This window comes from Mauremys reevesii, linkage group 13 (genome assembly GCF_016161935.1).
Source record: "Mauremys reevesii isolate NIE-2019 linkage group 13, ASM1616193v1, whole genome shotgun sequence".
Lineage (NCBI taxonomy): Eukaryota > Metazoa > Chordata > Testudines > Geoemydidae > Mauremys > Mauremys reevesii.
In genome coordinates, this window is record NC_052635.1 from 42,414,084 (window position 1) to 42,439,038 (window position 24,955).

Consider the following 24,955-nt stretch of genomic DNA (forward strand, 5'->3'; position numbering starts at 1 on the left):
AGTAGAAAGGGATACAAGTGAGCCCTGTATTTATACTGCATATATCTTGGTAATCAGCAATAATGGGAATGGAAGAATGTGTCTGGGGTTTTGACAAAACATGGTGCTGGGATGCATGCAATGAATGTATACGTATGCCCAGGGCTCAGCCCTCAGAAGTGCAGAGAGGCTTCCATGTAGTGTAGGACAATGAGCTCAGCAGCCCGAGTTGACACCTGTGTGTGCTCTGAAATGAGAGCAGTTGACTGAGGGTGGGGGAGCGGGCATGCTGGGGAGGGAAGGTTTAGATGAAAGGCTGGATCTTCAGCTGGTGTGACATAAAGAAGTTTCTTTGATGTCACTAGAGCTACAGTGATTTACACCAGAAGAGAATCTGGCCCATAGGGTGACCATGGCAAAGAAGGTGAGTGCAATCCCATGAGTTCAGATTCCATGCATAGCAGCTAGGATTTTCAATCTCTTCTACTGCCAACCAGGAGTAGTTGCTACTACTTCAGAGCTGCATTTAGCAGAGACATTTAGCAGAGACAGTGTGGGGAGTCAGTCACTGATGGAAAAGCACCCCAGGGTGCAAAGAAATTAGCATCCAACTACTCAGTGCTGCGTGATCTTAGATTGCAAACACACCAAGGCAAGCTCTGTCTTTTTATTATGTGTGTGTACATCACCTAGCATGATGGGACCCTGGCCTGTGGTTGGGGCCGCTAGGCACTACCGCAGCACCATAAATCAATCAGAATGATTGCTAGAACACAGGGCACTCTTCCCATGCCTAATCCACCCCAACACGTCCCCTACATGAATGAGGGTGGAGTGGATGGCATAGCGCTTTAGAATGATCTCGGCTGATCATACTCTTCTTGTCAAGCCAACACGTGGCAGTGATCACTCTCCTTGGTTTACTTCACTTTTATTATGAGCAGGGTAGATTTGATTTAAATCACTAGTCAGGAAGACTCAATTTAATCATGGATTTCTACATAAAAGTGCATTCTTGTTGGTTGTGTTAACCTTAATACATATTTTCACAACTCAGAGATAGAGGAGATAGGTGAGACCCAAACTGGGTCTCTTTTATGGCCTGCTGCCGTTATAGGTTTTCCCTTCTAGTGAAAGAATTTTGTCCCCAACAATCTTCTGTTCATTGAACTTTTTGAAACTTTGCACTTTTAGAGAGAGGTAAGGGATTGACTCTGTGTACACACATTTGAAGAGGGACAATAGGGTTGAGGTCTGTTACTTGTCACCTTTATATATCATTAGTTTATTTATTTTAAAACATTTTTGCTGTTAACAAGCATGTTATCTCTGGAGACACAAATCCGCAGTTTGAGAACTGCAAAACTAAGCATCTCTGATGGTATCTTCTAGACTGAGCACTGAGTCTCATTGGGTAGATAGAAAGATTAACCTAAATAATCTATACATATGCCCCTGGAACCCCGTAAGATTGGGTCTCTAATCCATGAACTATTGGAACTCATTTACAAAACTTTTCTTAAACATGACATGAATATATTGTCTCATACATAGAATTTATAATCCCTATTCCTTGATGAGATATCTTTGAGCTATAATGTATCTTTTTTCTTCAAAAAGCATTTTATAAAAAAAATCCCATTTAAATAAAAAAAATACGATTTTTTAAATTATTTTTTTTAATCATTGATTTTTATCCACCCTGATTATGAGTAACAAAGCCCCGTGCTCAGCAACCTCTCGCTCTCTCACAAGACCTCCTCCAGACCCCTGCGGGATTGAGTCCCTGCTATGCAGGTACAGTTACTCTAGGAATACAAACTGAGTATTTGGGCATTGTATTTGAATTCTGTTTCAGTAGCATGATCAGAACACACTAGGGTAGCATTAATAGAATATTGACTTTTCCAGTTTGTTCCTTAACCACTACGTCATCTTCCTGTCGGTGAGGTGTGGAGTAAGATTATTATGCAATGAGAGAGTTTTTCCATCATGCTGAATTCTGGTTAATATAATAATATAGTAATGCGTAGTGAGATCCTGCTATGCAAATATTGAGCAAAGAGCCGACGCTGTATTTGTTCTAATCCGAAGAATCACAGTGCTTGTATTTAGTTTGTTGCAGGCTTGGTGGTTAGCCAAATAGAGTATGATATCAAAGGAAAAGTTCCCCTTTTAATGCTGTCTCCCCCTTCATAGCCTGATGCCTCTGCAGCCTTTATGGTATGTAAGATCATGTCCTTCTTCCAGTGCTGTTACTTTAAGGTGGGTCTGAAAAACCACGCTCTGTGCTAGTTACAAATTCCCACCTAGCAGGCATTTCAGGGTGACAGCCTTTGAAGTCAGTTGGAGTTTTGATTTTTATTTCAATGGTAGTAGGGCCAGGCCTGTCATGTGCTCCTTTAATATCGTTGAACCACTTTCTCTTTCCTGTTTGTTGTTGTTCTTGTTGTTATTAAGGCAATTTCGAGCCAAATGCTCAGGTGACATAAATTGTCATAGCTCCATTCTGGCCTTAGTGAATTTAGAGCCTGTGAAACATGCTGGAGTGACAGCATCAGAATCTTAGTCCCAGATCCTCAAAGATATTTAGGCTCCTAACTTCCACTGATTTCAAAGGGAATTAGGCACATAAATGTCTGTGAGGATCTGGGTCTTCAGTCCTTTATCTTCAGCGTGAGATGTGCAAAAGCAATGACAATTCAAAGCTCCATACACTGCCCTGCCAATGTACCTCAACTACCATACTGGGCCTAATCCAATGCCCATTAGTGTTCACACGGAAGGATATTGGATCAGACCCATTGTTATGATGGTTTCTAGATGTGGACATCTGTCCATTATAAATTAGATGGAGCAACCCCCCATCCCCAACTCTGTCATGCAGGCCACTGAAGAGCTACTAGCTGGCCATGATATTCAGTCATTACCATATTCATCACCATATGAAACAATGACCTCCTAGGAGTCATAGATTCCATCCCATTACAACTCCCAACCAAACATGTCCATCCTACTTTGGCGATCATGATAGGAAATGTACTGATTTGACATAAGAACTGATTCAAAGAGTGCTGAAGTCAATGGAAGGTCTGTAATCGACTTCAGTGGGGTTTGCCCTATGCCCTTAGTTGCTACAGTGGCCATTGCATTGGGAATACCTAAGACAGAGAGGTAAGTAGGTAGACTGTTTAAGCAAAATGTTTAATATTTACACAGAAAAGTTAAAGGATGTTAAACCTCTGTTTGGACAGAGGCTAGCTAACCTTTTTCACAAGATTTCCATGTTGCTGGTGTCAAAAAGTAATGTCATTATATTTAAAAATCATAGAAAATCATAGAATTCAAGATCAGAAGGGACCATTATGATCATCTAGTCTGACCTCCTGCAAGATGCAGGCCACATTAGCACTGAGCTGAAATAATTCCTCTCCTTCCCTGGTATTTATCCCTCTGATATATATATTTAAGTAATCTATCTCCTCTTTATCTTTCTTTTTAGTTAAGGAAAAAACCGCTCGCTCTCAAGTCTCCTTCCATTTCACAGGACTTCCATTCCATTTCCTCGGATCATTGGCCTTCTTTTCTACCCGTTTGTTTGAATTCATCCTTTAACATCCCAGCTTATAACTAAAGTTCTTGTTAGTCATCCTAAATGCATAAACTTACACTTCTCACTATTGATTTCATCCTATTACTAATACTCCTCCAGTTTAGGTCATCAAATTTTAAGATTTTTCCATGACTTTTGCATACTACAGATGTTAAACTAACAGGCCTGTAGTACTCGGTCACTTTTTTTCCCTTCTTGAATATAACTACATACATTAATCTCCAGTCCTAGTCTCAGATGCACTATTGATTATCCTCCCATTTATTGAATATTTAGCCGTCTCTTAGGGGTTTAATGAAGTTTAAAAACTATTGTGATCCATAGCTGGAGCGCAGTATACGTGCAAAACATCCTTTTTATTCTAATTCGATTGTGTTTTACTTTTCAGTAAAATGGCAAGCATCTAGATTAGTCTTTGAAATTCTCATTGTAATTAAACACGTTAGGCCAATTCCATCCTTTGTGTAATTCCACTGATTTACATAGAGCTATCCCAGGGATGACCTGGCTCCTAATTTTAAAATATAATGTATATTTTATATGTGACATGAACAACTTTTTACCATGCAAACTTGCAGAATGGCAAACTGATGGAACTGAATACAGGTTCTTCTGAATGATAACAAGTCTAAGAAGAAATGTGTAACACTTAACAGGTTTTTTAATTGATTTTAAAGGAGGCAGGAGGTAATTGTACATGTTGAGAAAACAAGATCATATTTTGTTTTTTTTAAAGGAGATACATAAGGATTTGTTATGGTCTGTCTGAAGAAATTCCTAGCAAAAGTATTTTTCTATATTTCCAGAGATACAATTTCACATTTGTGAAATACATCTCTCGGGACACGCTGTGGCAATGAGATAGGACTTTTATTCTGCTAGTTGTCAGGGATATAGAAAAATAAATACAAACTATAGAGGTCTGATAAATGAGCATAGCACCTGATAAACAAATTTAAGGGTTCCCAAAAGTGCTTCCCTTTTCTGTTCCTACATATACCCTTCCCAGAAAACCACCTCAAATCCAAATTTAAAACATTAGGATATTCTAAAAATTGTTGTTTTAAAATTTCTTCCATATTGGGGGCCACATAGAGACCATGGACTCAACCCTGATTCCTGGTGCAAGTTAGAGCAGGTGCAGGGTTGCTCTAACTCATATCAGCTGGAATGTCCATTCTGCTGGCCCAGAATTGCTAACGCATAGCGCATTCTTTCCATGCCTAGCACTGCAATACATCCCCTAGATCAGCGGTTGGCAACCTTTCAGAAGTGGTGTGGCGAGTCTTCATTTATTCACTCTAATTTAAGGTTTCATGTGCCAGTGATACATTTTAACGTTTTTAGAAGGCCTCTTTCTATAAGTCTATAATATAGAACTAAACTATTGTTGTCTGTAAAGTAAATAAGTTTTTTAAAATGTTTAAGAAGCTTCATTTAAAATTAAATTAAAATGCAGAGTCCGCTGGACTGGTGGCCCCGACCCAGGCAGTGTGAGTGCCACTGAAAATCAGCTCGCGTGCCGCCTTTGGCACGTGTGCCATAGGTTACCTACCCCTACCCTAGATGAATGAGGGTGGAGTGGATGGCACGGCCCTTTATGCTACCAGGGGATTCCCCTATAACAAGGGAATCCCTAGCAGCCTCCTGAAGGCAGTTTTAAGTCCTCTTTGTGCTGCTGAAGTAGATTTACTCTGGACTGAGGATCTGGCTCCTTGAAGCCAGAGTCTGATTCCAGTTACACCAGGGTTGATCCAGAATAACTCCTTTGACATTAGGGTAACCAAGATTAGAGTGTGACCCATTTGGTTGGACTTTTTTTCCTAAAACCTGAGGGAAAACATTGAAAGATGTATTTTAGGAGAAGATTTTCAAAGCTACCTAAAAAATCTAAATTACAGTGGATGTGAATTAGGCACCCGTGTTCACTAGGCAGCTTTGAATATCTCCACCTTAATTTTTTTTTAAACAATGCAGTTTTTCAAGTGCAAGTTTTTCTCACACTCCATCACATAGGGGGCCGGGTTCTTTCTTCCTTGAGTATTATTTACTTACTGTGAGAAGTTGCATTGACCTTGACTGGACTTCTTGTGTGAATAAATCCTACTCAAGGTGAGTAAGGGTGGTAAAATCAAGCCCATAGTTTGTTAGGGAGAAGGCGAGTAGACCAAATTTTGCCCTCCGTTACACCCATCCATGTTCATAATTGAAGGGCAGAATTTCTTCCATTGTATTCATCTCCTTTAACATTCTAAAGGGTAAGGGAACTGGCAAGATACAGCCCGGCCCTTTGTGGACAACAATAAAATGTTCTCGAATCATGAATGAAAATCACACGATTGTTTCAAGGAAGGCAAGAATCCTTAAAAGGCAGATTTCCGATTTCCAAGTAAACGTATCCTCCAACAGCTGCTGTGTAATACTATCATTTCCCATGTGTGAGAGAGAGTGGCGACTATGAACGTAGGCTTTCTCACTGCCACACACGAACAACAAACCACTCCGAATTCCAGCAGATGTTTTGCTTTGACAATGAGAACATTATACACTCGTTTCTTCCTCTATCTCAGGAAGAAATACCATTTGGCAGCAATTTGCTGGCTGGCCATGGGAACAAATCACTGAGCTGATCAATGGCTCCGTGACTTGAAAATGCCCTCTAAGAAGCAGAGAGGTTTACAAGCCATCAGGGTTTATATCTTTTAAGCCAGTGTTCTAGCCCTTGGAATAAAGTTGTTTTGTTTGTTTGTTTGTTTGTTTGTTTAAATCATGGATCTGTATTTGTATAGGGTCACTGGTTTATGTGAATTTTAATTTCTTGGAAAGGTTTAACAACACAGGGTCATAATGTGCTGTCTGCTCTCTTCTTTGAAATCAAAGGGGAGTTCTGCTACAAAACGGATGGTCTGATTTTTATTAATTTAGACTCTGACGACCATCCGTTAAGAAAGGGCAGCAAGCAGAGGGAGAAACAGGCATGCAGGGAGATGAAGACAGGGTGCGGCCAAGTCAGAATGCCTGTGTGCAACCCAATGAATGCGTAGAGAGCACACCTGGGATTTTCAATGTCTCCTGCTTCCAGTCCAGAGCCACTGTAGAAGCCTACAGCTGAGGCAGTCCTGAGGCCAGCCACTGACCGAAAAGCATCCAGGGCTTCTGTGAAAACCATATTGTTCCTGACCCGCTGCTCAGTGTCTCATGATATCTATTGGCCACACTGTTCTTGTCATCCCATTCCTCTCTTTACTCTGCTTCACCCTGTGGTATTGTGACCACCCAAATGTCATGCTCAGTAGCCCCTGTTGCTGACTCAGGGCTACTCTGTCACAACTTTCATCCCTAGCTCGGCAGGATGGAGTTCCGAGTGTCCTTGTGCAACTCCTGCAGCTGTGAATGCAACCTGGGGATTTGATATTTGCATTCGGAGTCAGGAAGTTCGGGTCCTCTCAAAAGCCTATGTAATAATACAATGATGCAATATGTAGGGGGGTTTTCAGGATGCAGAATTCTGGCTAATGTAATAATGTGGTGGTGTGCAGCAAGACCGCAGTATTCAGATTAGCTAAAAGCTGACATAGTATTTCATGTAAGAGGAAGAATCATAAAACTTATATTTAGTTTGCTTTTGGGGAGAGTCAAGAAGTGATGCAAGAAGAAACTGATTCCTTTCTGCACATTGTTTGGAAAGCAGTGTACTTACAGTGAAAACAATGTTAAAATAATTTTAAGGAAGTGATTTAAGCAAAGCAGGACTATTTCAGCTGGACAGCCACTCCTTGTGTACCTTGTTCCACTGCAGCCTTTATGGCATGTAAAGATCACACCCTTCCAGCACTGTTTGAAAGCGAGATAGACCCGAAGAACCCTGCAATCCGATCATCTGATCTACATAACTCAGGCCTTAGGCTTTCATGCAGTGATTCCTAAGTCTACCCCAACAACTTGTGGTTGAACTAGAGTATCTCTTTTAGAAAGTCATCTAGTCTTGATTTAAAAACTCTAAGCAATGGAGAGTTCATCACAGCCCTTGGTAGTCTGTTCCAAAGGTTAATTGTCCTTTCTGCTAAAAATGTCCATCTTATTTCTTGGTTGAATTTTGTTGACTTTAACTTCCAGCCATCTTGGAATCTTGGCTCTACGTAATCTTGGCGCTACTTAAAATGCTTTAATCATCTGCTGTGGCTTTCTATTGATATTGGGTGAAATTCACCCTACTTAGAACAATTAAATATGACTTAGCATAGCGTTTTTATGCACAGGGGTAAATTTCCCACACTGTGGTCAGCAGTTCCATAGCTACTGATAGATCCATGTGTATAATTATACATGATTGTTGCTCCTGCGAGGCCGATCATGCAGAGGCAGTGGACTCCAGCTTGAGAGCCAAGAGACTTGGTCCCTGATCTTGCAATGGACTGGATGTGAGCAGACCTCCACTGACGTTTCACACGGGCACAGAAGTCCAGCCACACAGAGTCTGTTACAGGAATGGGGATTGGGTTCCATCCCTGGCTCAGCCACTGTCTTGCTGTGTGACTTTGAGCAGGACACTGAACCTCTCCATGCCTTGGTTTCCCTCTCTGTAAAATGAGGTAATAACACTTCCCCACCTTTCTAAAGCATGTTGAAATCTACAGATGAAAAACCACTATCAGCGTGCTATGTATTATCATCAATTAAAGACAATGGGTGTTTTGCCCACGTAAGCTTTTCAAAACTAGGGCCTCCCTGCTTGCTAAGATTGTCTCCTCCGTCTTCCAAAAGGTGCACATTCTAGACAATGCTGGGAGGGAGCTTGTGCAGCTGGTGAAAGCCCAAGAAGTGGGAGTGCAAGAATGTGATGAAGGGTTGAATGCTGACCACATTTCCCAGGCAGCCAGCGGCCAAAACTTGGAGGAAACTGTGGAGGTCCCAAAGTACATAAATCCTGGCTTTGCTGCATGTACTGATGACCACAGTATCAAATAATAACAATAGAAGGAGAAAATTAACGTAAAGGAAGAAGACAGAGCATGATTCTGCTGTCAGCTATAGAAAAATATTGGCAGACCTTGACACAATGTCCAGTTCCGCTTATAGTCCTAATTTTTGTCCAGTTTACACATACTGAAAATACCAGTGTTTCTAAAGATCACTAATGAGCTGTTCCTGGATAATCCTGGATTCAAGAAGGACCTGGATCCCTGCCATCTCCAGCCTTCTCTTTTGATGCATGGCTTAATTAATTTTATATCAGTGGATTTAAAGTCGCCGACCCCAGCCGGTAATTTAATGTTTGATTAGGTCCCACATTTAAAAGAGATTTATATAAAAAAAAATCTTGGACCATCTCACAATTAGCTTTCTTCTGAGCTAGCAATAATTGTAATTGGTAGAACCCACTGGGCTTGATTCAATGACACCAGCATAAATGAGTCACTCCACTGAAGTCAATGCAACAGTAGCAAGATAGTATAAAACCAGTGGAAGTACTAGAAAAGTCTGGCCATTTATTTTTGAACAATTAATAAAGCAAACAAATTTGCCGAATGCTTTCACGGTGAATGTATTTCTGACCTTTTCTCTCCAGTGTTGTTATCTTTCTTTTTTAAAAGGGAAAGTGGATTCCAAGATAGACACTGGAATTTAATCATTTCTTATCAGTGTGAAACTTTGCTGCCCTGGAGGAAAGCAGTAGAGGTTAAAGATTTGAAAATATGTAACCTAGTGGGAATGACAGTTTATAAGTTTGCTTTTATCTGAAATTTGTTAAAGACACATAACATTAAGTATCCAGCAAAAATAAAAAATAAATAGACTTTATCCCAATATTCTGCTTCCATCAGGTGAGTCCCTATGCATGGATCTAATATGCCCTCTCTATGGACAAAACAGTAATAACTTTTGCCTAAGCCACTAGTGCAATTTAATGAGCCAGGCTTGTCAAACCACAGCATTCAGGGGCCCGATCTTACTCCAGGATTGGGCCCTACAGGAGATGGCTAATAAATTGTTACTTGTACAAAAAAGTCCTATTCACAAAGAATTTGAAGAAGACTGTAGTTCTTTATCAGTCATTGCTAAGGTAGCTACCTGGATTAAACTGACGTTTGTAGATGATCTGCAAAGATTATGCCTGGTAATGATATTTCGTTTCACTAATGATGAAGTTTTTAAAAAATGTAAAGTGTGGAAAACAATGCTAGAGTTCTTTTTACTACTCTTTTGAGGTTTGATGTGTCTACTGAATAGATGCGTACTTTCAGAGTAAGAGAGAGAGATTTATCTATTTTCTGCTAATCCGTGGTTTTTTTAAAAATTGTTGGCATATAGTTTTTGGAGTCAGGTTTCTGCTTTGGTTAATGAATATATAGAGAGGGTACAGAAGTGAGAGAGATAGTGGTTGGCATTAAAATGTCAGCCACAGTAGTATCCATATTGTGATTAATATACTTCCCCCTCTCCTTAAAAAAGGAGATATTCGCAGTTACACTGTGACAACAGTTTGGAAAAGCTGATTTTGAAAGGTTTATGCTGCAATTTTATTCTGACCAATGAACTTATCTAGATATGATTAAAGAATGTAACTGCTTGAAAACAATAATACTTAACTCTTTTTCAGAAATGCATGTGCACAAAAGTCCATGTGCACTGGAGTGCCTAATTTTTCATGGGCAATTATCTTGCATCACAGTAAATGTGCACTCACTTAACATCCAACTGGCCACATTTGAGCACCATTACTGTACAGGATGGTGAGCACAACAACTGAGCACACACTTTTCCATATATTTGCTCAAACTTTTGGGGAGAAAGGCATTAAAAGAGGAATGGTATTAATGGGAGAGGCTTGGGTATTATATTACTGAAGGCCAAACTTTATGTTTGAGTAATGTTTTCTCTGCCAGAATGAAAGTTATGCTGTTAAATCTCTTCCTTGACTTGAAGCTGTGTGTTGTTAGAGTCTAAGACACCTAGATCCGTGCACAAGCACTTTTATAGTTGCATGGATAAACTGAAATAAATAAATACACTCTGAAAATCTGGGTTGATTCATCTCCAACATGTTATCAAGTAACTAATTGAAACCCATCAAAATACATTATGTGAGAAAATAGTATTATTACATAAATGTGTTAATGATTGCAAAATGCATTGAAAAAGTGCAAAATGCTCTGTATGTGCTAAGCTTTATTTATTAATAATATTTTATTGTAGTATGGAGCCTTGCTAAAGTGATCATTTAAGATCAGATCCTACTAGTCTTACACGCATTGAGTAGTCCCTGCTCCTCAAGTGGTGCCATAGACTCCACTGGACCTAATGAGGGAGGAAGGAACCTCACAATATGAAGCAGAAGATAGCTCTTAGGATGATCACAGATGTCCTGTCTGGCCTTGGAATGGAGTAAATTACATTCATACAGAGGGCCAAATTTTGCCCTTCATCACACTTGCACAGCCCCAATGAACCACAGTGAGCCTTTATCAAACTGGAGGGGAAAGGGGGGAGTTTATCTGAAATATACTATTACCTTGCAATTATTAAATGGAATATATTTTCTTGAGGCCAGCTCTTACTCACTGTTTCCTGGACTGATTACAAAGTAAAAGATCTCAGGCCCTTAGCCATTTTAGGATAGTGAAATTATTTACAGTGTCACACATACCAGGGAAGGATCCCAATATAGTCAGTATATTCTACATGTTGTTTTTTTCCATCTTTTACTAAATCAGCACTCTCAGTGCAAAAGCCAGTTCCCAGAAGCATCATGTGGATTTGTGACACTCCTTGGGAGGCTTTGCCATTCCTAAACCAATGAGTGGATTATACTTTATCCATATGGAGTTTATTATCTGTGATAGAAATAATATGGATAATCCTCATAACCTAAATAATCCATGAAAAATTTAATACATGTTACTAAGATAAATTAACCAGATGGGGCCAGAAGAATTTGGCCTGTTCTTGAGTGATGGATGGGCCTGAGATGCAAAATTTGGGTCTAGATCTGAACTTTCCTAAAGTCTGAGGTGTTTGGGTTTAGGATTTAGGTTGGGCACCATATCTTGTCGTCAGTTGTTTTAACTGGTTCAGGACACCATGCATAAGGGAACAGGACACAGTGACTATCACTCATACACCATATGAGAAGTACTGAAACCAGTACAGTACCTATTACTCTAATGAACCATATTTTGGGGCTATACATACTGAATGAATGTTTGTTCTATGCTTTGTATTACCCGCTCAGACATACGTTGACTAATACAAATACAACTACAGTTTTACTACATGCGGGAGAACAGGTGAGGGGGAGAGGTTATGGATGTGCAGAATCCATAGTGGAGGGGTTGCTATGGAGATCAGCTTTCAGCATGCTGTCATGAAGGTGAATTGACAGCCAGGCAAGGGCAGGCTTGCAGGGGCCATAAGTGGTTTTGCAGGTTGGTTGATCCACAGGCCATTATTCCCCCAGGGATAGGCTTTGCTGTTGCTATGAGGCCTGGTCTGACCCACCAAGCTTCTCAGCCACCTGGTTGTGTTTTCCCCAATCTAGCCTGAAAGCAAATGATTTGGAGTCAGGGGTGCTGCTAGAAAGCCATGGGACCAGGGAGTCATGGATGGGCATTCAGAATCAGTGAGCCTTCCTCACTCCTGAAGAAGGGGCTTGGTTTTTATTCAGTTACTCAGCAAATATTCCTTACGACGCTATGGTACTTCAACGTCTACCCACATAGCGTAAGCCACTTTCACCGATGGGAAAGCATAAATTGTGAAAGGATGTCATTTGCGACAGTAGGACCCTATAAAAGTCCAACCGCCACAGAGTAAAAAGGAAGATTAACTGTTCTTGGGCATGCTTCAGCAAATAGGATTATGTCAGATGCCATTCCTCTAACTGAGGTCTGCAACTGAGTTCCAGAGTGTTTTTATTTGGTCCTGTGACTTATTGTGGTATATTCAATGCTAATCCAATGAAAACCTTTGTCATTTTCACTGTTGATATAATGCCAAATATTTGGGGGTGGGGGGAGCATGGGGAGATCTTTTATTAATCTCATAATCAAACGCAAGCCAAATACTTTTGTGGCTTTGCTGCTTTTGCTAAATTGACCATTCAGGCTTGGCTGTACAGAAAGTTTACAAGAAAAGAAGGTTTACAAGCAAGAAAGTTTACAAGCATAGTTTGGCTGTAATCTTTCTGAAAGATGGGTAAATGATAGTGTAATCAGTATGCAAAGTAATCTGTAAGTATTTAAAATAATCTGGAAATGATCAGCTGAGTCATTAAAAATCGAGATCAGTGAAAAGCGATACTTGTGTGGTGCCTATAAACAGTGACAATTAGGAATTGTATGTCGTTAAATCAAGCTCTCTTTTCTAAAGGCTGTATTTTGTCCTCTGAAGGAGGTGCACTCCCCTATGGAAGTGAATTGCTCCTACTTAATATGGCCCTATTTTTAAATTACTTCCCTAAGTAAAAATTGGTTTGCTGGACATTATATACAAGCAGTGCAGTTTTCCTTCATGTGGCATGTAGGTGCAAATTGAGTCAGTCAGGATATGACTACAAAGGCAGATAGTGCTGACAGTTTAAAGAATGAAGTTTCTCTGTGTGGGGAAAAAATCAGATAAAACATCCTGTGACAGTCCTCTCTCAGGGGTTGGTCAGTAGGGTAGCATTGCCTAGTGGTCAAGGCGTAGGCCCATGACTTGCGGAGGGGTTGTTGGTAAGGGAGTCCGGGGCCCTTCCATGCCACTAGGCTCCAGCCCAAAGCTCTTTGAGGGCTATGAGTGATCTGACAGCTTGGGCAGCTTATGGCTGCCCTCCCCGTGCCGCTTTCTGCCTGTCCTCTCCTCCCCCGCAATGGTCCCACAGTTGCCATCTGCATTTAGGCGGAGTGAAGGGTGTCCACTCACCACAAGGCAGCTTCGGGCAGCTGTGTGTAGCTCTCTACATCTCTTGGGCAGCAACTTTCTCCTTCAGCAGTATGGCCTACCCACCCTCCTGGGCCAGCTGTGTCCTAGGGCTTTCCCCTGCTGAGGTCATTGAAACAAAATAGAGGGAAATGAACAAAACTCGGAGTCCCTATGAGAGGCAGAGGGAAATGCTTCCCTTTCAAGCTGTCTCAGCAGCAGGGGCTCCCTTTCCTCCGGGAGGGATCTTTGGGCAGTTGTCGTGTGGAGAGATTCTGTCTTGCCCTCCGCTCTCCACTGCTGGAGCTACAGGGCTCAGGTCTGCTCTCTTCTCTGGTCTTCCCTCAATTGAGCTGCTCCTCCGCCTTTAACTCCTTCCCCATTTAGAGTATTTCCTACAGGTGTAGCAGGCAGGGCTGGCTGAGCCCAGAGCAGTTCTTTAACCCCTGCTTGCCCAGGGTGCGGGGTTTGTATACCACGACACACATCCGTAGTTTAAGAGTTTATTATCTTTAGATTATTAGGAGCAAGTGCAAGGAGAATACCAGAAAGATGAGCTTGCAAAAATGATACACTCTGGGAGACTGATTTTTTTATGGCTTCATGCTAAAGTAAACTTCAGTAAAGAAACTGGTGCATAGTATAGATGGTCATCTGAATATATTTTCTAGCGTGTAGCCTAGAGTCTCTCAAAGCAGTAGCCATGTTTTTACTTTAATGTAGATAGAACGTTGATGCATTTTTATTTATTGCTTCCTGTTCTGTATTAAAAGAAGTGAAAATAAATGAAGAGTGATGGCAGTAATAAGGCCACTAGGTAAAAAAAGTCACAGATAGCTTTATATTTATGACATTACCGTTTTATGATAATCCTTTTTTAAAAATTAGGCACTGCACTTATATTTCAAAGTGTGTGGTTAGTTTCAGAGTTAGCACGTGCTAGCAGTAGCCTGGAGGACTTAGAACTGACAGTTCATGAAGAGTATAAATTTTATCTCGGTGAAAATGACTCATGAAATGTGAATACATTCTTAGATTATCAGCCTGCTGAAAGCAGTTCAACTGGGAAAACAAAAAGAATGGTTGTTCTCTATTCTGGTCACAAATCCACACTCCACGCACAGTCCCACAGTAGCTGGACATTCCTGGTAAACTGCTCAGTACAGAAAATTGCTAGGCACTTTCTGCTGTGATCCAAAAGCACTTAAATTTAAGTGTGTGAGTTGTTGAACTACTGAAGACAGGTTTGGGGGCCGGAGTGCCTAGCAACTTGCAGGATCAAGCCCCAAATGATCAGCAGTGAAATAGTTAATAACATTGGCATAAGGTCCATACCTCTCATAGCACCCTAGGCCTGAATTTTCCAAGGTCAGCATTTGTTTTGGCAGTGTAAAATTGCACACTCAGTATTTGCACCTGTACTCTGCAGCCACAAACTCCTACTTTGCACACAAGTTGGTTCCAGTGGTTTTCTGGATGTCAAATTCTCACTCACACAGACACACAGAGCGGTGAATCTATACCAAGCTGATGCACTCAGTATATATATATAGATAGATACAAAGAAATAATCTATAAGTGTTTCCAGCAAAATTCAGCTTAATACTAATTGGTTTGCCGAGTGCTGCTGCTTTCCCCCTGGGTTAAGGTGATCAGAAAGTGTTTTTGTTTTAAAGGGAAAACAAACAAACAGTTTCTTCTTCTCCTTCACCCCTGCTCTCTGCAAGCCCGTGGCACTGTTGGTACATGAGGTTTATTGCAGTCTAAAGGGAAACATTTTTATAGGAGCTTCTTGTGCAAGTGTTGGCAGCACGTCACAGGTTCATCAACAGCCCGATATGCAGGGATTTAATGTGAAATATGGATGCTTTGAAAATATCCTGCACTAAACAATTCAAATATCTTATTTTCTAATTTATTTAAGACCAGTGTTCAATGGGGCTCCTCACTGTCTCCACATATTATAGTTCAACCAGTGTATTTCACAACTAGTTACGGGGGAAACTGGAGCCACCAAGAGTACCCGGCCTAAGAATCTCTTTGAGAGTAGGCAATCCTCATCAGTAATCAGTTTATAGTCAGCTGTCTGTGCCCTGGCTTTAAAATGGCATGTACAGTCTAATTAGCTATAGAGAAGACTTCACAGAATAATTGCAAATAGATCTCAGGGCCTGAAATAAAATTGATCCAAGTGTGGAAAGTTCTCGTGATAGTTACAACCTGTTATTAAACAACATCCAAGAATGAGCACATGGGACCTTTTACAATGTGAAATTCATGGTTTCCACGTAGCAATTGTTAAAAGTTTCTTAATACAGAGCAGGGTTTTGCTGAGGTCACATCTGCGTTGATTACCAGGATAAGCTGTTCCTCTGTTGCTTTATGGCCACTGCAGCGATCAGTAGTTTACAGCTATTCAAATGATATGCCCTCTTCCGCTTCAGACTCACTTCTTCGAAAAGGACTTTCCTCCACTGCCACACCTCTGCTCCTCTCCCCAGAGATGGTTAAAGAGTGACTGTCTTTACACATTAAAACAAGTACAAATGGTGGAAATGATCAGATGCGTGCTGACTGTTACCTTGCAATCCCTCTGCCTTTGCTGCGTCACTGGTCTTTTCCTGTAGTTTACAGCTATTCAAATGATATGCCCTCTTCCGCTTCAGACTCACTTCTTCGAAAAGGATTTTCCTCCACTGCCACACCTCTGCTCCTCTCCCCAGAGATGGTTAAAGAGTGACTGTCTTTACACATTAAAACAAGTACAAATGGTGGAAATGATCAGATGCGTGCTGACTGTTACCTTGCAATCCCTCTGCCTTTGCTGCGTCACTGGTCTTTTCCTGTATCTATCAAGGGTAAGCAACTTGGGCCAGATGCTGATTTCACTTACCCCAGTTGTAAACTTAGGGCTTGCCTACACAAGGGACACTGAGGAAAATTCATCTGAGTTAACTAAATATATGGCTTTAAAGTGGATTAGTAAAATTGCAAGAAATCTCTGTTCAAACTAAACTGAAGTAAGGCCACTGTAATTCTGAATGAACCCACACAGAGGTTTAATGCAGTTTAACTAATCCACTTTAAAGTCACACCTCTAGTTATTTCAGATTAATTTTCCGAAGTGTCCCCAAGTGGACAAGTCCTTAAAGTAATTCCACTGCAGCCAATGGAATTAATTCAGATTTGCACTGAGTAGAATCCTGTCCTGTGATTCGGAGCCTGTGCAGAGGTGCCCCAATGAGATACACCACTGGCCTGGAAACCATATTTGTCCTCAATAGAGATGGCACTAGGCCTGAGGAAACCTAACCCTAACCCTTTATTATTGGACTGCCACCCTTCCCAGGGGCCCAAATAGGAACCACTATTGTTTTACCTTAAATTGCAACCATAGACTGCTCAAGACAATCTGGTGCCCATAGGGAAAACTTCAGTGTGCTGCCCCCCCCGCAATGGTCCCTTGCTCTCCCACTCGGAGGGAGCCCACTCAGTCCGGTCCTGTCTGGCCAGGCCCAGAGTCCGCAGGACAGCCAAGAGCCCACAATAGGGCTGGGCAATCAATAGTCATAGTCAGGCTTTAGCCGGCGTCACCTGTCAGCCTTTAAACAGAGTCCATGACTGAGCTGGGGGCCTGGGCTTGAGGAGGCTCAGGCAGCCAGCAGCAGAACAGTGTATCAGGGCTGGCTTTAGCCTGGGCGGCGCTCAGGCAGCCAGCAAAGCAAACAGTCCACAGGTGCTGGTAAGGGAGGCTCCTTCAGGGCTAGAGCTTCCCGGCACAGTGTAGGGAGTCAGCCACCCCATGGTGGAGTGTGAAGGGGGACGCGGGCCCACCCTACTCCACCGCGTCCCAGCCCGGGGCCCTGCCAGGGGCAGGATTAGCTGCACCTGCTTCGGTGGGGATCTAGCCACAACACGCCGACTGAGCCACGCCAGGCTCTGCAGCCGGCTGCTCCGTGGCTGCCCCGGGCCACTTCCTGCCTCCCCAGGGTTCGGTACCTGTGACCTTCAGGCCTCTTCTGGCTCCTTCAGGGACACGGCGGCAGGCACTCCGGGCCAGTCCTCGTCAGTGTCTGGGGATCGGGAACAGGCAGGCATAGGCTCCCCTCTGGGATGCTGCAGAACAAGCAGAGCGTCCTTCGCCTCCGCAGGCTCTGCCCCAACTGTGCGGCAAGGCCTGCCTTTTATACTTCCAGCCACGCCCTTGTACTTCCGGCAAGGGGGGTGGGGCTGATCTAGGCTCCGCCCTCCAAGGGAAATGTAATGGTCCCTTGCTCTCCCATTCAGAGGGAGGCCACTTGGCCTCACTACATCCCCCTTCATAGGCCTATGGCAGCATATTTGGCCCCGCCGCCCATCCATCATGATGGAGAAGTGGCCAGGTCAAATGTGAGTGAGTGGCATTGCGACCTGGTGCATGGGGTCACAGTGCCACTCAAATCTGCCGCCCTAAGCAGCTGCCTAGTTTGGCTATAGCTAGAGCGTCTCCCTGATTGCAACTGCCTAAGCCACTGTACTGAGGATATCTGCTATTGTCCCCTTTCTGCCAGTTCTAGTGTGATACCTGTTCACTTCAGCCATGTGTCTTAGTCATTAGTGGGACACCTGGGGTAGTGCTTATATGGCCTAGCAACAAGACCTGTGGACTCTGGTCCTGGCCAGACAGGACCGGACTGAGTGGCCTCCTTCACAGTGGGAGGGCGAGGGACCATTACAAGGGGGGCAGCACACTTGCCTCTAAGTCATGGTACACCGGTGCACTGCCTTAGAGGTCTGGCATACCACAGCACTGAGCAGCTGTAATACTTGCACCTTGGTGAGGGGAGCTGGATTGTTATGGCTGGTCCACCTGTCAGGTCTTGCATCATAATAAACATTATTTATTATCTCTATTATTGCAGTGCCTAGGGACTCTACGATAGGATATGGGCTCTATTGTGGTCAGTCCTGTACAGATGAGTAACAAGGAGGACAGTCTCTGACCCAAGGAGCACGCCACCTACATGGCAGACAGGACAAAACAGGTGGACAAAACAGACAAATAGGCTGGGCATGGTCTGAGTTTGGTTCTGTACATTGCAGCATCTGTGCTGACCATTTTCAGAATGACTAGCAGCTGCATTCTGCCCTCAGATTCCATGGAAGTTGCACATGTGTATCTGAGAAGAGAATTTGTCCCAATATTTCCTGGCACGAGACACACTGAGATACACTTTCAGCATAAACTGTTGTAGTAATAAGGGAAAAGGGAAACATTGCTGCTGAATGAACGTAGAATCCCCTTGCTTTTGTAAGAGTGTTATGTTGCCCGTGACTATCATTTAATGTACAGTGGGTTTTCTTACTCCTTTTTCAAGGTGACTCTGCACATTTCAGTCCATTGGCAGGATTAGGCTTTGAGTAAATCTGAAGTTCTCACTGCAGCTTGAGTGTTTTGCTAAACTTGGAGGGAGAATTGGTTCAGAAATGAAGGTTTGGTACAGAAATCAGTGAGAACAGTGAACTGCTTGACATGTCATGTTTACTAACTTCTTCTGATGTTCTTGTCACAGAATGAAGTGGTCCAGAACCTGACATTCACCCTCTGCCTGCTTACAACTGACCATAAATTGCAACACACAGGGAGCCAAATCGTCACTGCATCGTGTAAAAGATCCTCAGCCAGAAACAGCCAAACAAGCCTTTGGTTGCCCATTGATGGAAATGTCTTATAATTCGACAGGAGAAAATGAATTCAATTCCCCCCAGAATTTAACTGTACCCAGCGCATCCAGTCCAGTCGAGAACAGCTTAAAGGAGCCTTGTAACACACCACTGAGCAATGATACTTTATATTCCAGCACAAACAGCCCTTCAGATTCTTGTGTGAAACCTCTCTGCAATGCAGCATCCGAAAAGAAAAGCAACAAAGGAGTTAAATATGTCTCCTCCGAAGGAGACAAACTCGAGTGTGGGTGGGGGGCTTTCACGCCTGCTTGTTTACAGTTCTTCAACACACCTAAGGGGGTTTTGTTATTCCTCTGTGTGGCTTCTTTTTTGCAAGGGATGATAGTGAATGGCTTCATTAATACAGTCATCACCTCAATAGAACGGCGCTTTGACCTGCACAGCTACCAGAGCGGACTGATTGCAAGCTCTTATGACATAGCAGCATGTGTCTGCTTGACGTTTGTCAGTTACTTTGGGGGCAATGGGCATAAACCACGGTGGCTGGGATGGGGAGTGCTCATTATGGGAGTCGGGTCCATTGTCTTTGCATTGCCCCACTTCACCACTAGCCAGTCTGAAGTACGCGTCTCAAAAAAGACCGGCATGTGCTCTTCCCACCAGAGCATGCCATGTGCGGAAAGCATCTCGATCCTCTCAAACTACAGATTTGTCTTCATGCTTGGGCAGTTCCTGCATGGTATTGGAGCGACACCACTCTACACTCTTGGAGTGACCTATTTAGATGAAAATGTCAAGTCTAACTATTCCCCTGTGTATATCGGTAAGTCAAGTAGCCTACTGAGGAAGAGCCTTCTCTTCTCTTCAGTCATGTTGGCTGAAGAGAAATCAAATGCATCTGTGCTGGCCCGGAATGTAAAGTGCTGGAGACGCTCGCCAAGGGTAATCCAAGTAATTTGTTCCAAATATCAGAAGAGATGAAAATAGGAGAGGGGAAGCAACAGGCTGGAAGATTTTGAGTTTTACAGGCAAGAAGAATGTTGTGAGTTGCCTGAATATTACAGCAACTAGATGCATTACTTTAAATCTCCAGGTTCATCCTCCCCCATATATAAGGTCTGACCTCAGCTTCTACACTTAGAACACAATCCACTGGTTCTTTGCCCTTCCCCAAAGCATGCTGTCCTGAAGATCACATTTCTCCTTTTAGTGCTACAGCATGAGAAGGGCATTGATAATAATAAAGATCCTCTTCTATGCATGGCTAATCATATGGGAATGGCAAAAGACCTCTAATATAAATTGGCCTGATAGAGAACATGTTCACTAAGGGCCTAATCTGGAGTCAATTGAAAGACTCCAGTTGACTTCAGTTGGCTTTGGATAGACCTATGGCCCTGAGCTGTAATACCGGAGGGCTGTGAAGATAGAGGAAGAAACCACAATTCAGGTCCATGGTCCATGTGACTATTCTGATGACAGTGATGGGTAGAGCAAAACGTAGGCTCCAATCCTGCCGTCACTACCATGCACGTTGCTTGCCACAGTCAGTAGTGAGACGACAGGAGTATTCCCAGCATTATGCCCAGTAGTCCATGCTAACAGGATCAAGCCCTTGACTGGTAAATAATAAAAAAAGTTGACTCCAAATTACATAGTAGTTTTTCTGCTGAAACCAATTTCCACTCCCCTCTTACAAACACATGCACGTGCATTGCCTCCAAGGGTACTTGGACTAGTCCCAAATACATGATTGTCCATCTGCCTATGTCCCAACCATGGGAGGAATAAATGGAAAAGGTGTGACTTGGACTGTACGCCCATGCAAGTCCGTACGAATCCAGGTCCGCGTGCCTGCTTACCCCTTTGCTGGAGCATGTGGGGAGGGAGGGTCAGGAAGGAGGCAGAGTCATAGTTCATCCTTCTACTTACGGAGACAGTGTGGGGAAGCGTCATGATTTGCTGCTAGTAAAGACGTGCAGGAAATTACTGTCTTCTCTGAGTGAAAGAAGCAGGGGGTGGATCTTGCTATTCTTTTTACCACCCAGAGAGCTTGTATTTAATAACAACCAATATATTTTCATCTAAATGTTACCTGGCACCGCTGTGAGAACCTGCTCTAAACTACAGCCAGCCAGGCTCTTCTGCCCCCTACAGTCCAGAGTCCCGCCTTGCAAAATGAAGGAGGATCTTTGCTGGCTGCAGTCCATAGCCTCCTCAGCACTGACCGTTACCCCACAGCGGAAGGGAGCTGAGACACCAGAGCTGTGTGTGTGAGTCCAGAGCTGTAACTACCCATAGCGCCCAGGGTGAGCAAGCAATTTGCTGCCATTTTTTTCAGCATTTGTCCGGTCCATTTTCCTGCCCCTGCGGTTTTGCGCCCGGAGCAGCTGTCCCGCTCACCTCACCCTGGTTACGGCCCTGTGTGAGGCACACTTCCTTCCAGAGCTGCACTTAAGATCATGGCACTTTCATGCCACTCCTTTGCCCAGGGCAGTGCCTACCGTCACCCTAGGATTTTTTGCACCGTTTCATTTGAGGGCTAGCTTAAAGAAAGAGCAGAGTCAGGGCTTTCAGTAAAATGCAAAGGATTCTGTAACACTGATTGTTTTCTTTTTCAGCTATTTTCTACACTGCTGCAATCCTTGGGCCCGCAGCAGGTTATCTGGTAGGAGGAATGTTTCTAAATATTTATACTGAAATAGGCAAACAGTAAGTTGGTAAAAATAATCTTGTTCCTTTTCCTTTACGCTGTGCAGTTCCTTTAAAAAAAATGAAATGAAACCTTTAGCAACTGAAATGGAAAACTACCCATTGCCTTTGAAGGGGTTTTGTCCAGCAGTGAATTTGTAAGTGGGCTGTGTGTGGATATGGTTGAAGCCAGAAAGATGGGTTTTCATTAATGGAAAAGAATTATTCACAAGCCTTATATTTCTAAATCCATCATCTTTGTGGTTTGTCATGTGCTGGAGCTGAGCTGTGGTGAGCAAGAGGATTTCTTGAATAAGTTCCCCTGTGTATGCAGCATGTCACCTTTTCCAGTATGCCTCACAATGATACTGCAGTGCCACCTCGTCACTCTTTGGTTTACCCTGTGGGGGGGGGGGGAGGAGAAGGGGGTCCTTTTTCATTTTTTAGCAAATGAATGATCCTTGCAAAAGTGTTTTATGAGCAAGCTGGCCTGTCATTTTGATGTGACGCTTGGTAGATTAGTGGACAGAATCATTTTGTTTTGTTGTTTCTTTCGGCAACAAGCCTTGTAGCAAAAGATTGATCTGCTATTGAACGCAGGCCTGGGTGACAAAAATAGAAATGAAAATGGAACCCGGAACTGATGAGTGCTCAGAGATAAATACAGCGTTAAACAACTCGTGTTTTCAGGCTCATTGTCATGAATGATCTGTTATAGTCGCCAATCAGGCTGTGGGTCTGAAAGGAAGAATGGTCCAGTGGTTAGGTGCTGGCCTAGAACTTGGGAAACCTGGATTCAATTGTCTGCTCTGCCATGGCCTTCCTGTGTGACCTTGGGCAAGTCTCTTTGTGCCTCAGTTTCCCACCCGTGGAATGAAGATGATAGTACTCCCTTATCTGACCGGGGTGTGGTCAGGATAAAGACATTAAGGATTATAAAATTCTGAGATTAGGGTGACCAGATGTCCCGATATTATCAGGACCATCCCAATATTAGGGGTTTTGTCTTACATAGGAAACTATACCCGCCCCCCCCCACCAAAGTGTCCTGATTTTTCACACTTTCTATCTGGTCACCCTAGCTGAGGTACTACAATAGCAGGGGCCATATAAGTACCAATGACAAATTGTGTTGGCCAAGATGGTGGGGTGGCTTACAGTAGCAAGCTCACATTTGAGCATTAGCATAGGTAGCCAGGTGTAAAAATATTCTCTTTATTCATTCAGAAACCTGCTTGTATGCACAAATCATAGGGGCACCACATTAGAGGCCTGATTGCAATGGTTTCAGCACCTCCGTCTCCCAGTTTTGCATGCAAAAGAAGCAGCCAGATTTTCAGCAGAGCTTAGCTCCCATTTCGGCACCTAAATGAAACAGGCAGATTTTCAGAAGTGCTCCCAGCAGCTCTTGTTGCCAAAGTGGGACCTGTAGAGTGCTGGGCACGTTTGGAATTCAGCTCGTTTTGCTCAGCTGCCGAGACAAGAGCTGGGCTCGCTTGCAAATCTTGCCTCAAATGCTGAGCACTTTTGAGTTTGTCTGATGTTATATTCTCAGCTAAGTTTCACGCTGTTTCCACACACATTGATCAGATTTCAGCTCTTGGGTTACATACAGAAAGGGGTGGAAAATGCTGGAGTACTTCGCTTCCCCTTTGATTCCAGTCACGAAAGCCAAGCGCTAAATTGACTCTGCTGCTCTCTCATGTGATAAGACACACCGTTGGCAAACCGCAGAGGCGTTTGGAACATCTGAGCTTGGAGCAGCTTTGAAGCGGCAGCCCCAGGGGTTGTGTCACCGACGGAACTCACCTGTGCCAGCCTTTGAATTTGCCTTTAGTTCAGAAGGATTATTTGTGCAGTTTATTTGCGAATAAAGAGCCCTTTGGCAGAGCTTCCATTGCACAGTTAGATGAGGGTTCTGAATACTCAGGCGTGTTCAGCCTTTTGTACTGGGGTTTGTTGTGATTGACTTACAGGAGAATGCCAGGGGCTGACAGTACTTTTCACACTGCTGTTGAGCACTGATTCCAGGCTGGGAACACCCAGTCACATGTTCTTCTTGCCACAGTCCTTACTCAGCCATACAGGGGAATATGGGGGCTAAAGCCCTGTAATTCCCCTGCTTAGCCTTGGCCAGATTGTTATTGCAGCCATGTGAGGGACAGCAGGGGCTACTCAGCTGATACTCCACTGCTGGGAGTGGGAGGAGCCCTAGTTCTGCCCCCCCTCCCCCCCCCCCCAGTAGCTGTTTGGGCACGTGGAGGAGAGAAAGCTGCTCTGTAAAAAGGGGGGAAATATTGTACCCCAAGTTCCCCAGAGAAAGGAAAGCAGGGTGGAGCTGTGACTCTCTGGGTCTCAGTTCATTCTCTGGGTTTGCCCCTGGGACAGCACAGCCCCTTAGCCAAGGCAGGCTGTAATGTTAACATTTAGCCCATAGTGATCTTTTAATAGTAAAGATAAGTCTCCTCTAGTTCCTTACAGCACAGAGCCCCCTTGGACAGTGGTTTTATTTTTCAGTAAGAAGTAAAATCCAAGGACTAAAATCTGCTCTCAGATGCACCAGTAGAAATCTGCTATCTCCATTGCCGCCAGGGGAATTATTTCAGATTTATACTCGTGTCAGGAAGAGCAGAATTTGGCTCCAAGTTTTCATTTTGTCATGTGCACAAAATATACTTGGCGGCAGATTGCCCTCCACCTTGCACCAGTTTTACTTTGCTGACTTCACCTGCTACTCCTGATCCATGCCAGTGTTAGGGTGAAACCTCTAATGTTCCTTCCCAGTGAGTAACTGCCTTCCTCCCTTTGTTCTTTTATAGAATTGATCTAACCCCAGATAATACTCTCTGGGTTGGGGCCTGGTGGATAGGATTCCTGGGTGCTGGAGCTGCTGCCCTTCTCACTGCCATTCCCATTCTGGGTTACCCTCGCCGGCTGCCAGGTATACGAAGAACGAAATCCTGAATAACGTTGGGTAGAACACTTGGGGATCTTCTTAATGGAGGACGGCTGCCGTGACTCATTAGCCTGTATTTCAGTGAAGCCATTGCCTGAGCCTTGCTGCTGCTGCTGTGATACAAACCTTGTTTCTCATTTCAGTGTCAC

The 24,955-nt window shown here is 43.4% G+C and overlaps 1 protein-coding gene across 4 annotated transcripts in view; it reads left to right on the forward strand.

Annotated features, from left to right (window-relative positions):
* SLCO4A1 (solute carrier organic anion transporter family member 4A1) overlaps positions 1–24,955 on the forward strand; it is a 47,647-nt gene that overhangs the window by 6,446 nt on the left and 16,246 nt on the right. For 2 of the 4 annotated variants that reach the window (XM_039498342.1, XM_039498341.1), the window contains exons 3-5: positions 19,045–19,982; positions 21,781–21,871; positions 24,670–24,791. In XM_039498342.1, the coding sequence (XP_039354276.1) occupies positions 19,190–19,982; positions 21,781–21,871; positions 24,670–24,791 (1,006 nt within the window). In that variant the 5' untranslated portion in view covers positions 19,045–19,189. Of the gene's footprint in view, positions 1–19,044; positions 19,983–20,009; positions 21,469–21,780; positions 21,872–24,669; positions 24,792–24,955 lie in introns of those variants that run through there. The other 2 variants (XM_039498343.1, XM_039498345.1) reach the window with 2 other exon arrangements.